The sequence below is a fragment of the Asparagus officinalis genome, chromosome 7 (genome assembly GCF_001876935.1).
Source record: "Asparagus officinalis chromosome 7, Aspof.V1, whole genome shotgun sequence".
Lineage (NCBI taxonomy): Eukaryota > Viridiplantae > Streptophyta > Magnoliopsida > Asparagales > Asparagaceae > Asparagus > Asparagus officinalis.
The window spans coordinates 149211065-149226868 of record NC_033800.1 but is presented as its reverse complement, the minus strand read 5'-3'; the positions used below and the strand labels follow the sequence as shown (position 1 = coordinate 149226868).

The window sequence follows — 15804 nt, the reverse complement described above, 5'->3', positions numbered from 1 at the left end:
ATCTCAAAATTCTTTGATAGAAATCTCTTGGTTTCGTGCAACATGCCTATATCATTAGTGGCAAGCAAGATGTCATCCACATACAGAACCAGAAAAATATACTTACTCCCACTGAACTTGTGATATACACAGTCATCAACAATGTTCATCTCAAAACCGAACGAGATAACTATTTGTTGAAACTTATGATACCATTGACGAGGAGCTTGCTTGAGTCCATAGATGGATTTCCTTAATTTGCAAACCATATTCTTTGGGTCTCCTGACACAAAGTTTTCTGGTTGCACCATATAAATCATCTCATCAATGTCTCCATTGAGAAATGCAGTCTTAACATCCATCTGATGTAACTCAAGATCATAATGAGCAACAAGTGCCATGATTATTCTGAAAGAGTCTTTCGATGAAACCGGAGAGAAAGTCTCTGTATAATCAATGCCTTCCTTTTGAGTATAGCCTTTAGCCACAAGACGCGCCTTATACCTCTCCACATTACCGTTTGCATCCCGCTTGGTTTTAAAAATCCATTTACAACCAATTGGTTTTGCACCTTCTGGCAATGGGACAAGTTCCCAAACCTTATTGTCTTGCATAGACTTATACTCTTCATTCATGGCATCAATCCACTGTTGAGAGTTAGAACTTTTCATGGCCTGAGAGAAGTTGATTGGATCATCTTCTAACATTCCACTACTTTCCTCATGTTCTTGGAGAAATACAATATAATCATCCGGAATAGCATTTCTCCTTTCTCTCGTGGATCTCCTTAATGGCACTGGTTCTTGAGGTTGTTGAGTTTGTTCTTCTGGAACAGGGAGTTGTTCAACATTATCATCTTGAGGTTCCGGATTTACTTCTTGAGCAACAACAGGTATAGGAACCTGAATATTGTCAAAAGTAACTGTATGGATTGGATCTGAAGCCAATTCCTCCTCAAAACTAATGTCTCTAACCTTATTTCTCCCCCCAAACTCAACATCCTCAAAGAATGTTGCTGTTCCCGTCTCAAAAATATTCCTTATAGTGGGATCATAAAACTTATAGCCCCTAGAGCGATCAGGGTACCCAATAAAGTAGCTGCTAACTGTTTTGGAGTCCAATTTCTTTTCATTTGGCCTATAAGGCCTTGCCTCAGCTGGACATCCCCAAATATGTAAATGCTTTAAACTGGGCTTTCGACCAGTCCAAAGCTCATAAGGTGTTTTAGCAACTGCTTTACTTGGTACTCTATTCAGAATGTAAGCTGCTGTCTTAAGTGCTTCTCCCCAGAGTGACTCTGGTAAAGAAGAATGAGCAATCATACTTCTTACCATATCCTTAAGAGTCCTGTTTCGTCTTTCAGCTACACCATTCATGCTAGGTGAACCCGGCATAGTGTACTGTGGGACGATACCGCATTCCTCTAGGTATCTAGCAAATGGTCCTGGACGTTGTTCACCTGAACCATCATATCTACCGTAGTACTCACCACCACGATCAGATCTGACGGTTTTAATTCTTCTGTTGAGTTGATTCTCAACTTCAGCTTTATAGGCTTTGAACATGTCCAGAGACTCAGATTTTTCATGAATAAGATATAGGTGCCCATAACGTGAGTAATCGTCTATGAATGATATAAAATATTGTTGACCATTCCAGGATTCCGTAGGGAATGGCCCACAAATATCCGTATGTATCAATTCTAAGACATCCGAAGATCTGTTGGCACCTAATCTCTTCACTTTGGTCTGTTTTCCCTTGATACATTCAACACATACGTCGAAGTCCGAAAAATCAAGGGAATCCAAAATGCCATCAGACACAAGACGCTCAACTCTACCTTTTGAGATATGACCTAAGCGCTTATGCCATAATGTCGCCGAATTTTCCTTATTTAATTTACGCTTAGTACCACGTGATTCCACATGCAAGGATTCATTGTAAGAAGCAATTGTATCAAGCAAATATAGGTTGTCATAAATACTCAAGTAACCGGTTCCCACAACATTTGAATTAAAAGATAAACTGAATTGACTGTTTCCAAATGAACAAGAATAACCTGATTTGTCCAATACAGAAACAGAAACCAAATTCCGTCTAAAAGACGGTACTACAAAAGTATCTTTTAAATCCAAATAATAACCAGTTCCTAACAACAACCTAAAGTGCCCAATTGCTTCCACATCTACCGATTGTCCGTCGCCCACAAAGATGTGTCTTTCAACATCACTTGGCTTTCGGTAGCTCAGGCAACCCTGCATAGAAACACTTATGTGAGTAGTAGCACCAGAGTCTAACCACCAAGTGTTTCTAGGTACTGAAGCTAAATTAACCTCAGAACAGACCAAAGCAAGGAACGTACCCTTATTATCACGCCAGGCGTGATATTTTGTACAGTCCTTCTTTACATGTCCAGGCTTCTTACAGAAGAAACAACCCTGATTATCCTTATGTTGTTTCTTCTCAACTGGACCCTTAGCAGCTTCCTTATCATTCTTCCTTTTCTTGCCCTTATCCTTAGAGGCATAGGCCAAATGAGCACTTTCTGTCTTATCTTGCTTCAACCTGTCTTCTTCTTGCACACAGTATGAAATGAGCTCATTTAGAGTCCATTTCTCCTTTTGACAGTTATAACTGACCTTAAATTGGTTAAACTGTGCAGGAAGAGACAACAAAACCAGATGCACTAATAACTCGTCACAAAGATCGAGTTTAAGTGCCTTAAGCTTTGAAGCAATATGAGACATTTCCATAATGTACTCCCTGATATTTCCTTTGCCCTTATACTTCATTGAAATCAAGCGAGCTAAAAGCGTGCTTGTTTCTACCTTATCGTTTTTCGCAAAACGCTTCTCAATTTCGGCAAGGAAATCTTTAGCCTTAGTAATCCCTTCGGATTCTATGCCCCTGAAGGCTTCCGGAACGCCGCGCTTAATGATCATAAGACTCATGCGATTTGAACGCTCCCACTTCTCATGCTCCTTCTTTGCATCAGGAGTGCTATCCGCATTGAGAGGTTGGGGTTGTTCAGTTCTTAATGCATAGTCAAGATCCATGCAGCCAAGAACAATTAATATGTTCTCTTTCCAAACCTTGAAGTTTGTCCCATTTAGCATGGGAATTGAGTTGATGTTAGCAGAAATTGTTGCAGCAGATGCATTAGCTGAAATAAAACAAAAATGCTCACATCAATAACCATAATCAATAAAATTCAAATAATGACAATCCCCATCCAAGATACCGGCACAACATTAATATCAAGTCTTTGGACAGTAATATTAACTTGTAAGTGATACCTTGTTGCAATGATCAAACATTGACAATAACTCATGTCAAATAATGAAACTATCTTTGGATCGATTCATTATTCACATGTAAACCTTATAATTGTCACACGCTTATCATCGCAGATGTGTATACAGTCTAAATAAATATTAACCTTCCTTTGGGCCGATTAAATATTTACACGAAAGCATACACACAAACATCTCACATTCCTCATGAACAATCTACACAAGAGAGGTTACTTTGGCAACTTCTTGTTTCAATTAATCAATTGGAGTGAGAGACAACCTTAATACCTTAGTGTCATAATATTTGAATTAAATAATTGATTAAAAACCAAATTAGATTTAAATTAAAAAGTTTTAATTTAAATCAACTGAATTTCCAAAAACTTAATTGGGGTCTCACAGCTTAATTAGGGCCCATAACTTAATTGAATAAATTAAGTATACCAAAGTGGACCCATGAAAAGCCGAGGCTTAACCATAATGAACACGAAGTTCCCTTAACTTCGAACGCGAGGTTCGACTGTATTGAGTACGAGACTCACTTAAGCACGAACGCGAGGTTCGTCTGAAAATGAACGAACGCGAGGTTCGTTTGATAAAAGAACGCGAGGTTCAACTTGGGAACGAACGCGAGGTTCGTTTAAAAAATGAACGCGAGGTTCGACTGAAGTACGAACGCGAGGTTCGTCTGAAGTACGAACGCGAGGTTCGTCTGAAGTTCGAACGCGAGGCTCGACTGAAGCACGAACGCGAGGTTCGTCTGAAGTACGAACGCGAGGTTCGTCTGAAGTACGAACGCGAGGTTCGTCTGAAGTACGAACGCGAGGTTCGTCTGAAGTACGAACGCGAGGTTCGTCTGAAGTACGAACGCGAGGTTCGTCTGAAGTACGAACGCGAGGTTCGTCTGAAGTACGAACGCGAGGTTCGTCTGAAGAACGAACGCGAGGTTCGTTAAAAAAATTGAGCTTGACGCTCACCTGAGTTGAACGCGAGGTTCACCTTAGAACGAACGCGAGGTTCGTTAAAATTGAGCTTGACGCTCACCTGAGTTGAACGCGAGGTTCACCTTAGAACGAACGCGAGGTTCGTTGAGCGCGAAGCTCGGTTAAAATTGAACGAACGCGAGGTTCGTTTGAGGTAACCACCTCCTTAATTTTCGCCATGAACCCTTAGGGTTTCAAATTGAAACCGCCGCCGACAAACCCAAAAAACCTTTGATTTTTATTTTCAAAACAGATCCAGAATTGGAAAAAATTGAAGGAAAAATCAAAGAAAAATCCAAAAAATTCCCAAAAGTTACTGTTCACCCGAAAAAAATACTTTACTGTTCATCCGAAAAAAAAATTCGTTACTGTTCATCCGAGAACATTACTGTTCATCCGAACCCAAAAATTGAATCTTTAACCAGAGATTTAAGATCAAAAACCCAATAAAACTTAAATCCCTAAGAATTAATCAAGGTGGCTCTGATACCACTTGTTAGATCTACATCATAAAACTTGAGATCTAAAACCATATAGCCATGATTAATTCAAAGAGATTAACAAAATCAAAAGAGCGGAAGCTTATACCTGAATCCATGGATGAACCTTGAGATGGGTTTTGGATCTTCTAACCTTAGGGTTTCTCTAAATCCGAATTTCTCTAGCTAGATGGGGGTGTAGAGAATTAGAGAATGTAACCCTAGGTTAGGGACCATAACCCCTTATTTATAGATGTTGTACTTTTGTAATTTAGCCCCTCAATAAATTACAATTACAACCTGGTATCTGCACATATGACCCCATGATCATTTAAATACCAAATTAACCCAACTTAATTGATCACTTTAGTGGGTTATCCTGAAAGATAGCAATACACATTGATTAATCATATGTGCCCACAAATAGATTTATTAGATTAAATCCAACAATCTCCCACTTGGGCACCATATGATTCCTTAAATTGTGTATAACCTTATGAGCTCAAAAATTGCTATCACTGAAAAGGTATTTCCGAACAATCTCGTCCATTGACTATATCAATATAGGATCAAAGCGGCCTTCGTCACATTTATCGTGACTCGACCCATCAATGGTCACATATACCAATACAATCAAACGACATAGATCAATCATGGATGTGCAGCATGAAAATTACATGCAATGTGATCAGTACATGTCTATTTTCAACTGGTCCTCCTTAGTGAGGTCAAAACCAAACATAATGTAACAGAGTGTCTTAACTGAAAACTTTATTCTGATCAGACAATACAAACAAACATAAAGCACCACAAATACAAACTCCCACTAAAACATAATATCCTCAAATAATACCACACCCATATGAGCAGTATGCTCATGAAAGACCTTAGGTGGCAATCCCTTAGTAAGAGGATCAGCTATCATGGAGTTTGTCCCAATGTGCTCTATGGATATCTGTCCACTCTGTACCCTTTCTTTCACAACCAGGAACTTAATGTCAATATGTTTTGACTTAGTTGAGCTCCTGTTGTTATTGGAATACATTACTGCAGATTTATTGTCACAATATAACCTTAGTGGTCTTTCAACATTTTCCAAAATGCGCAGTCCCGTGACAAAATTTCGCAGCCATATTCCCTGATTGGATGCCTCATAGCAAGCTACAAATTCTGCTGCCATAGTGGAGGAAGCTACTAGTGTTTGTTTGACACTTTTCCATGATATAGCTCCTCCTGCTAACATATAAATGTAGCCTGATGTAGACTTCCTGCTATCTTGGCATCCAGCAAAATCAGAGTCCGAATACCCAATGACCTCTAATTTCTCTGATTTTCTGTATGTGAGCATGTAATCTTTTGTTTTCTGAAGATACCTCATAACCCTTTTGACTGCTATCCAATGATCCATACCAGGGTTGCTTAAGTATCTGCCTAACATCCCAACAATGTACGCAATATCCGGACGCGTACATACCTGAGCATACATTAGACTTCCTACAGCCGAAGCATAAGGAATCTTCTGCATTTCCTGAATTTCAAGGTTACCTTTAGGGCACTGATTGAGACTAAACTTGTCTCCTTTAGCAACAGGGGTGTCACCTGGTCTGCAATCTTGCATGCCAAACCTTTTAAGTACCTTATCGATATAGCTCTTTTGTGATAATCCAAGAATACCCCGAGAGCGATCTCGATGTATCTGGATCCCTAATATAAAAGAGGCGTCCCCAAGATCTTTCATCTCAAAATTCTTTGATAGAAATCTCTTGGTTTCGTGCAACATGCCTATATCATTAGTGGCAAGCAAGATGTCATCCACATACAGAACCAGAAAAATATACTTACTCCCACTGAACTTGTGATATACACAGTCATCAACAATGTTCATCTCAAAACCGAACGAGATAACTATTTGTTGAAACTTATGATACCATTGACGAGGAGCTTGCTTGAGTCCATAGATGGATTTCCTTAATTTGCAAACCATATTCTTTGGGTCTCCTGACACAAAGTTTTCTGGTTGCACCATATAAATCATCTCATCAATGTCTCCATTGAGAAATGCAGTCTTAACATCCATCTGATGTAACTCAAGATCATAATGAGCAACAAGTGCCATGATTATTCTGAAAGAGTCTTTCGATGAAACCGGAGAGAAAGTCTCTGTATAATCAATGCCTTCCTTTTGAGTATAGCCTTTAGCCACAAGACGCGCCTTATACCTCTCCACATTACCGTTTGCATCCCGCTTGGTTTTAAAAATCCATTTACAACCAATTGGTTTTGCACCTTCTGGCAATGGGACAAGTTCCCAAACCTTATTGTCTTGCATAGACTTATACTCTTCATTCATGGCATCAATCCACTGTTGAGAGTTAGAACTTTTCATGGCCTGAGAGAAGTTGATTGGATCATCTTCTAACATTCCACTACTTTCCTCATGTTCTTGGAGAAATACAATATAATCATCCGGAATAGCATTTCTCCTTTCTCTCGTGGATCTCCTTAATGGCACTGGTTCTTGAGGTTGTTGAGTTTGTTCTTCTGGAACAGGGAGTTGTTCAACATTATCATCTTGAGGTTCCGGATTTACTTCTTGAGCAACAACAGGTATAGGAACCTGAATATTGTCAAAAGTAACTGTATGGATTGGATCTGAAGCCAATTCCTCCTCAAAACTAATGTCTCTAACCTTATTTCTCCCCCCAAACTCAACATCCTCAAAGAATGTTGCTGTTCCCGTCTCAAAAATATTCCTTATAGTGGGATCATAAAACTTATAGCCCCTAGAGCGATCAGGGTACCCAATAAAGTAGCTGCTAACTGTTTTGGAGTCCAATTTCTTTTCATTTGGCCTATAAGGCCTTGCCTCAGCTGGACATCCCCAAATATGTAAATGCTTTAAACTGGGCTTTCGACCAGTCCAAAGCTCATAAGGTGTTTTAGCAACTGCTTTACTTGGTACTCTATTCAGAATGTAAGCTGCTGTCTTAAGTGCTTCTCCCCAGAGTGACTCTGGTAAAGAAGAATGAGCAATCATACTTCTTACCATATCCTTAAGAGTCCTGTTTCGTCTTTCAGCTACACCATTCATGCTAGGTGAACCCGGCATAGTGTACTGTGGGACGATACCGCATTCCTCTAGGTATCTAGCAAATGGTCCTGGACGTTGTTCACCTGAACCATCATATCTACCGTAGTACTCACCACCACGATCAGATCTGACGGTTTTAATTCTTCTGTTGAGTTGATTCTCAACTTCAGCTTTATAGGCTTTGAACATGTCCAGAGACTCAGATTTTTCATGAATAAGATATAGGTGCCCATAACGTGAGTAATCGTCTATGAATGATATAAAATATTGTTGACCATTCCAGGATTCCGTAGGGAATGGCCCACAAATATCCGTATGTATCAATTCTAAGACATCCGAAGATCTGTTGGCACCTAATCTCTTCACTTTGGTCTGTTTTCCCTTGATACATTCAACACATACGTCGAAGTCCGAAAAATCAAGGGAATCCAAAATGCCATCAGACACAAGACGCTCAACTCTACCTTTTGAGATATGACCTAAGCGCTTATGCCATAATGTCGCCGAATTTTCCTTATTTAATTTACGCTTAGTACCACGTGATTCCACATGCAAGGATTCATTGTAAGAAGCAATTGTATCAAGCAAATATAGGTTGTCATAAATACTCAAGTAACCGGTTCCCACAACATTTGAATTAAAAGATAAACTGAATTGACTGTTTCCAAATGAACAAGAATAACCTGATTTGTCCAATACAGAAACAGAAACCAAATTCCGTCTAAAAGACGGTACTACAAAAGTATCTTTTAAATCCAAATAATAACCAGTTCCTAACAACAACCTAAAGTGCCCAATTGCTTCCACATCTACCGATTGTCCGTCGCCCACAAAGATGTGTCTTTCAACATCACTTGGCTTTCGGTAGCTCAGGCAACCCTGCATAGAAACACTTATGTGAGTAGTAGCACCAGAGTCTAACCACCAAGTGTTTCTAGGTACTGAAGCTAAATTAACCTCAGAACAGACCAAAGCAAGGAACGTACCCTTATTATCACGCCAGGCGTGATATTTTGTACAGTCCTTCTTTACATGTCCAGGCTTCTTACAGAAGAAACAACCCTGATTATCCTTATGTTGTTTCTTCTCAACTGGACCCTTAGCAGCTTCCTTATCATTCTTCCTTTTCTTGCCCTTATCCTTAGAGGCATAGGCCAAATGAGCACTTTCTGTCTTATCTTGCTTCAACCTGTCTTCTTCTTGCACACAGTATGAAATGAGCTCATTTAGAGTCCATTTCTCCTTTTGACAGTTATAACTGACCTTAAATTGGTTAAACTGTGCAGGAAGAGACAACAAAACCAGATGCACTAATAACTCGTCACAAAGATCGAGTTTAAGTGCCTTAAGCTTTGAAGCAATATGAGACATTTCCATAATGTACTCCCTGATATTTCCTTTGCCCTTATACTTCATTGAAATCAAGCGAGCTAAAAGCGTGCTTGTTTCTACCTTATCGTTTTTCGCAAAACGCTTCTCAATTTCGGCAAGGAAATCTTTAGCCTTAGTAATCCCTTCGGATTCTATGCCCCTGAAGGCTTCCGGAACGCCGCGCTTAATGATCATAAGACTCATGCGATTTGAACGCTCCCACTTCTCATGCTCCTTCTTTGCATCAGGAGTGCTATCCGCATTGAGAGGTTGGGGTTGTTCAGTTCTTAATGCATAGTCAAGATCCATGCAGCCAAGAACAATTAATATGTTCTCTTTCCAAACCTTGAAGTTTGTCCCATTTAGCATGGGAATTGAGTTGATGTTAGCAGAAATTGTTGCAGCAGATGCATTAGCTGAAATAAAACAAAAATGCTCACATCAATAACCATAATCAATAAAATTCAAATAATGACAATCCCCATCCAAGATACCGGCACAACATTAATATCAAGTCTTTGGACAGTAATATTAACTTGTAAGTGATACCTTGTTGCAATGATCAAACATTGACAATAACTCATGTCAAATAATGAAACTATCTTTGGATCGATTCATTATTCACATGTAAACCTTATAATTGTCACACGCTTATCATCGCAGATGTGTATACAGTCTAAATAAATATTAACCTTCCTTTGGGCCGATTAAATATTTACACGAAAGCATACACACAAACATCTCACATTCCTCATGAACAATCTACACAAGAGAGGTTACTTTGGCAACTTCTTGTTTCAATTAATCAATTGGAGTGAGAGACAACCTTAATACCTTAGTGTCATAATATTTGAATTAAATAATTGATTAAAAACCGAATTAGATTTAAATTTTTTTTTAAATCAACTGAATTTCCAAAACTTAATTGGGGTCTTACAGCTTAATTAGGGCCCATAACTTAATTGAATAAATTAAGTATACCAAAGTGAACCCATGAAAAGCCGAGGCTTAACCATAATGAACACGAAGTTCCCTTAACTTCGAACGCGAGGTTCGACTGTATTGAGTACGAGACTCACTTAAGCACGAACGCGAGGTTCGTCTGAAAATGAAAAAGTTCGTTAAAAAATGAACGCAGAGTTCAACCTGAGTACGAACGCAATGTTCGACCTGAGAACGAACGCAAGGTTCGTTTAAAAAATGAACGCAGAGTTCAACCTGAGTACGAACGCAAAGTTCGTCCCGAGAACGAACGCAAGGTTCGTTTAAAAAAATGAACGCAGAGTTCAACCTGAGTACGAACGCAAAGTTCGTCCTGAGAACGAACGCAAGGTTCGTTTAAAAAAAGAACGCAGAGTTCAACCTGAGTACGAACGCAATGTTCGACCTGAGAACGAACGCAAAGTTCGTTAAAAAATGAACGCAGAGTTCAACCTTAGTACGAACGCAATGTTCGACCTGAGAACGAACGCAAAGTTCGTTAAAGGTAACCACCTCCTCAATTTTCGCCATGAACCCTTAGGGTTTCAAATTGAAACCGCCGCCGAACCAAAAAAATCTTTGATTTTTATTTTCAAAACAGATCCAGAATTGGAAAAAATTAAAGAAAAAATCAAAGAAAAATCCAAAAAATTCCAAAAAACTACTGTTCACCGGCGATTTTTTCAGTTACTGTTCATCCGAAAAAACTTTACTTTTCACCCGAAAAAAAATTTCGTTACTGTTCACCGAACATTACTGTTCATCCGAACCCAAAAATTGAATCTTTAACCAGAGATTTAAGATCAAAAACCCAATAAAACTTAAATCCCTAAGAATTAATCAAGGTGGCTCTGATACCACTTGTTAGATCTACATCATAAAACTTGAGATCTAAAACCATATAGCCATGATTAATTCAAAGAGATTAACAAAAATCTAAAAGAGCGGAAGCTTATACTTGAATCCATTGCTTGATCTTGATTTTGGGTTTTGGATCTTCTAACCTTAGGGTTTTCTCTTTAGCCGAATTTCTCTCTTAGATGGGGGTGAAGAGAATTAGAGAATGTAGTAACCCTAGATTAGGAACCATAACCCCTTATTTATAGATGTTGTACTTTTGTAATTTAGCCCCTCAATAAATCACAATTACAACCTGGTATCTGCACATATAACCCCATGATTATATTTAAATACCCATTAACCCAACTTAATTGATCACTTTAGTGGGTTATCCTGAAAGATAGCAATACACATTGATTAATCATATGTGCCCACAAATAGATTTATTAGATTAAATCCAACAATTTTTATTTGAATCAAGGCCTGTTAATTTATGAATTTGTACCCAACACAGAGACATGAAAGATTAATGCACTATTCCCAGAGTTCCCATGCACGCACCAGCTACTGTACCTACAAACCATTGAATACCTTTGGGTAACATCTCACGCAGTTACCATAAGCTTTTGAGGTTTTTTCTTTTGAATAAAGTACGGAACAGAGGAATGCGAGGCTCGCTAGCTGCAAAGTTCCAAGAGTTCAATTTGTTTGTGTGATGCATCCGCTGCCAACGTTTCGGACACGTACGGGTTGAAAACTGCAAAATGAATTATTGACGTATTGTTGTACGCTGTCCTCATTTATATATCTATCAATCTACAAAGTTTATAAAGATAATACAGAAGATATATAGAGCATGAAATTAATTAAGGATGAGATTGTCCGAAACATATTACGTGCGAACGACTTATCCGAGCTGCCTTAAACGCAATCGACATGGTAGTTTTATGTGTGGGTGGGGGTGGGGTTGGGGGGGGGGGGGGGTCAATGTCAAGTGTTTCCAATAGAAAAGTTTAGGGTCGGATCTTGAAATGTATGATAGATACGCTCCAAGCTGTACGCATGACTTTCATTTCCATCGAACCCTATATATGTATCACTGCTTTCAACTTACTACTCAATTAGGCATATATTGAAGAAATTTTCAAAATCGTCTCAACAGATTTTTTTTTTAAGAAATAGACCCCATTCACTTTTAATTATAGAATTCGACTCACTTTGGGTTAATTACGGTACTAATTAGTCGGGGTTGCCAACCCCGACTAATTAGTACTCTAATTACAAGCGAGGTCAAGGAGCGGGGAAGGTTTGCGATTGCTAATTAGGCTACTAATGAGTCGGGGTTGGCAACCCCGACTAATTAGTACCGTAATTAACTCAAAGTGAGTTGATTTCTATAATTAAAAGTGAATGTGCTCGATTTCTTAATTTTTTTTTCTATTGAGTCGATTTTAAAAATTTCTTCGGCAGATATTTTCTTTGAGAGAAATTAGTTACTCTATTAGAGTGAAAACTTAGGGGGAAAATGTAAAAAAAAAAAAAAGAATCTACGGAAGTTACTATATACTATTCTCTCCCCGCACCAACACTTAACTAACTCCATTAACTACGCTAGCTCCGAAAAATCTCCTATATGTGTTCACCTCAAGGGCCTTGAGAATTAAGTACACAGAACCATCACCAACTTTCTTCAATATGGCTCATCACCTTCACTCGCTACTCCTCCTCGCATCTATCTTGAGCTTGGCTGGCCATGGGAACTCCGACCTGGCGGCGGACCAGGCGGAGTGCACCGACAAGCTCATCGGACTCGCAACGTGCCTCCCGTTCGTCCAAGGCGAGTCGAAGTCGCCGACGCCGGATTGTTGCACGGGGTACAAGCAAGTGACGGCCAAGAGCATCAAGTGCCTTTGCGTTCTGATCAAGGACAGGGACGATCCTTCACTTGGGCTGAATATTAACGTTAGCATGGCCATCTTGATTCCTTCCAAGTGTGGCGTGCCTACCAACGTCTCCACCTGCACGAGTAAGTAGTATATGTACGTACGTATGTTGTTTTTGATGCCTAATCTCATGTACTAAAGGCCCTTATAATTTTATTATTAACACTAATCATTTTCATAAGCATCTAGACCTCATGATGTCCAAGCAGAATTTACTCAGGACGCAGTCACGTGACATCAATGTGTCGCAGAGAGATTCAGAAATCTCTTATTATCTTATGGCGATTCCATGATATTTCAATATATTGCGTGAATGTTTTTTAATGTCCAAACAAAATTATCTCCTCCTAATGTTCGTGCGTCATACAATGATTCCATGATGTTTTAATATATTGCAGAGAGACATCCACGCTCTCTTGTAGTTGTTAACCCTATGCTTAGTGTGATTGTATGAGTACATGTAACAGATGGGGGTAACTCCGGTTCTAACATCCGTGGATCTAAATGCTGATGGCGTGTTTGGCGACTCTCTAGAGCTGGGTTAGGTTTGAATTTGATCCAGTTTTTAGACTGATTTGGTAATTGGTAAAAACAATATCAGAAGTGGCCCAGTTTGACATCTCAACAAGTTCAGTTGTGGACTATGGGATAGTTGATCTACAACTAAACCAGCTCATCCTATGTATAACCAGTTTAAAGATCACATGTGGTCGAATTTCCATGAGTTAGCAAACACAACAAGTAACTATCCTGTTACGGTACAAAGAATATACCTTAGTTGACCGTTCAAAACATTTTATCTATTTTGAGGCATGGGAAAAAAGAAGCAACTTGGAGAAACTTAATTAGGGAGTACATGAAAGTTATCATCAGCCTTACTAGCTAAATTAAGAAAATCTTTGAAAATTAGGGAGTACGTACGTGAATAATTATTTTCTATTATAAAACTCATAAGATATGTTTACGTAATTTTAGTGTCCAAGAATTTAGAAAGTAACTCATGCAACTTGCTAGAATTTCTTACTGAAGGGAAATAGAAAACTTTTACTTCCAACGTCTACTCAAGCAATTTTAATTATGAACACTTCTAATTTTGACTGAGCTAATTAAGTATCTTTGTCCTGTAATCCCTAGGAGATTATATTTTGGTTAATTAAGCTATACAGTTAAATGTTATAGTAATTCCCTATTTTAGATTAATTATTATTTATAATTTTTTAACTGAATACTATTCTGAAAAAAACATACCGAAATCGTGCAGGTCTTCTAAAGCTTCCTCCTGACTCAAAATATGCTAAAGAATTCCAGCAATTTGAGAGCATACTTGAAGGGAAAAGCAAAAATGGTACGAAATACTTGCATATCTCAATCCTTTTTAATTACAAGACGAAATCATGAATTAACTAATTAACCACATCTCAAAAATCTAATTATGCACTAATCTCTTATTTTCCTTGTACAATTAAAGTGAATTCTACAGAACCAGGAAAAGTCGTAGGCAGCACTCCTGCTCCCACGAGTGACGGAAGAAGAGAAAAGTTCTTCGGAGTGGAAATGTTTCCTCTTTTAGTACTTGTGCTGTTCTTGGTCTTTGGAAGTTAGAACCACCAAACTTTTTTTCCTTTTACCCCCTTTTTTTAATTTTAATTTTAAATTCTACCGATTTTTAATATTGGCTACTTGTGCCTTATATTGTGTCTATGACTCTATGACGCTTCATTTCTTGTGTGTGAATTGTAAGTGTATTCATGCATGTACCTCGTAACTCACGAGAGTTGTACTTTTATTGATCCATCAGATTAGTAATAATGCTTCGTGATGTTTGATGAATTTGATATTTCAGATATGGTTCAAGGTGTTGGGGATTCGAAACAATCAATCGAACCCTTACCCTTCCGAACCTTGTGTTGAAAGTAGGAAAGTAGGAATAATACCACAAATAAAGATCTAACATTGCAAAAATAGTAAAGGAGACGAACACACAGATTTAACGAGGTTCGGAAACGTGCCTACGTCCTCGGGAGCCACACCACACAATCTCTTTATTAATTGAAGAAGAATTACAAGCTCTCAAACTAGGGTTTAATCTCTCTGAGATTCTCTCTCTTTCTGCAGTCAAAAAGCTCTCTTTTTTCGTATTGTTACAACCCTAAAACGTTTAAGGTATATATAGAGTCCTGGGGAAAACAGAATTCAAAACAGTTTAGGAAACTGTTTGACTGCGTCGCAGTCGACCGCGACGGTCGACCGCGACGGTCGACCGCGCAGGTCTCAACGTCGACCCGACCACGGTGGTCGACCGTGCCAAACGACAGAAGCTCCTCAGATTCCAGAGAGTTGAGCGGTCGACCCCAAAAACCCGAGACTAAAAAATCCTACAGGGTTGGCGCAGTCGACCGCCGCGGTCGACCGCCTTCAACTTCAGCTCCTCCCAACTCTTGTGCACGTTCGCGGTCGACCGTTGATCTGTCTGCTTGTTTTCTCGTCGTTTTGATTCCAGCTCTTGTCTCGACTTTGGGTGTACACATTAGACTAACACAAGGATCGTTTTATATTTCCTTTTTTTTATGCTAGAAACAGCCAATATGCATGAATTAAAGGCGTCGAGTCGGTATAAATTTGACATTTAAGAGAAATTGATAAACTTCCTAGTTAATGTTCTTACTGGTTATTATGCACTCTGGTGAGGGTTGTTGTTCGCAAAAACTTTGAAGATTAACACCTTTTTTCCAAAGTAAAGAAGGAAAGGGATCTTTTTCGTTTATAAATCCTCAAAATTTTACCATGATTTATTTTTGAACTCACCGCCTTCTAAAATCATTCTTAAACCCAAAATGTACATGA

General features: G+C 38.8%; 1 protein-coding gene across 1 annotated transcript; it reads left to right on the top strand.

Annotated features, from left to right (window-relative positions):
* LOC109850363 (protein YLS3-like) lies at positions 12650-14790 on the top strand. Its single transcript, XM_020420380.1, has 3 exons — positions 12650-13043; positions 14222-14305; positions 14429-14790. The coding sequence occupies exons 1-3, from the start codon at positions 12713-12715 to the stop codon at positions 14560-14562; spliced, it is 549 nt and encodes a 182-aa protein (XP_020275969.1). The 5' UTR covers positions 12650-12712; the 3' UTR covers positions 14563-14790.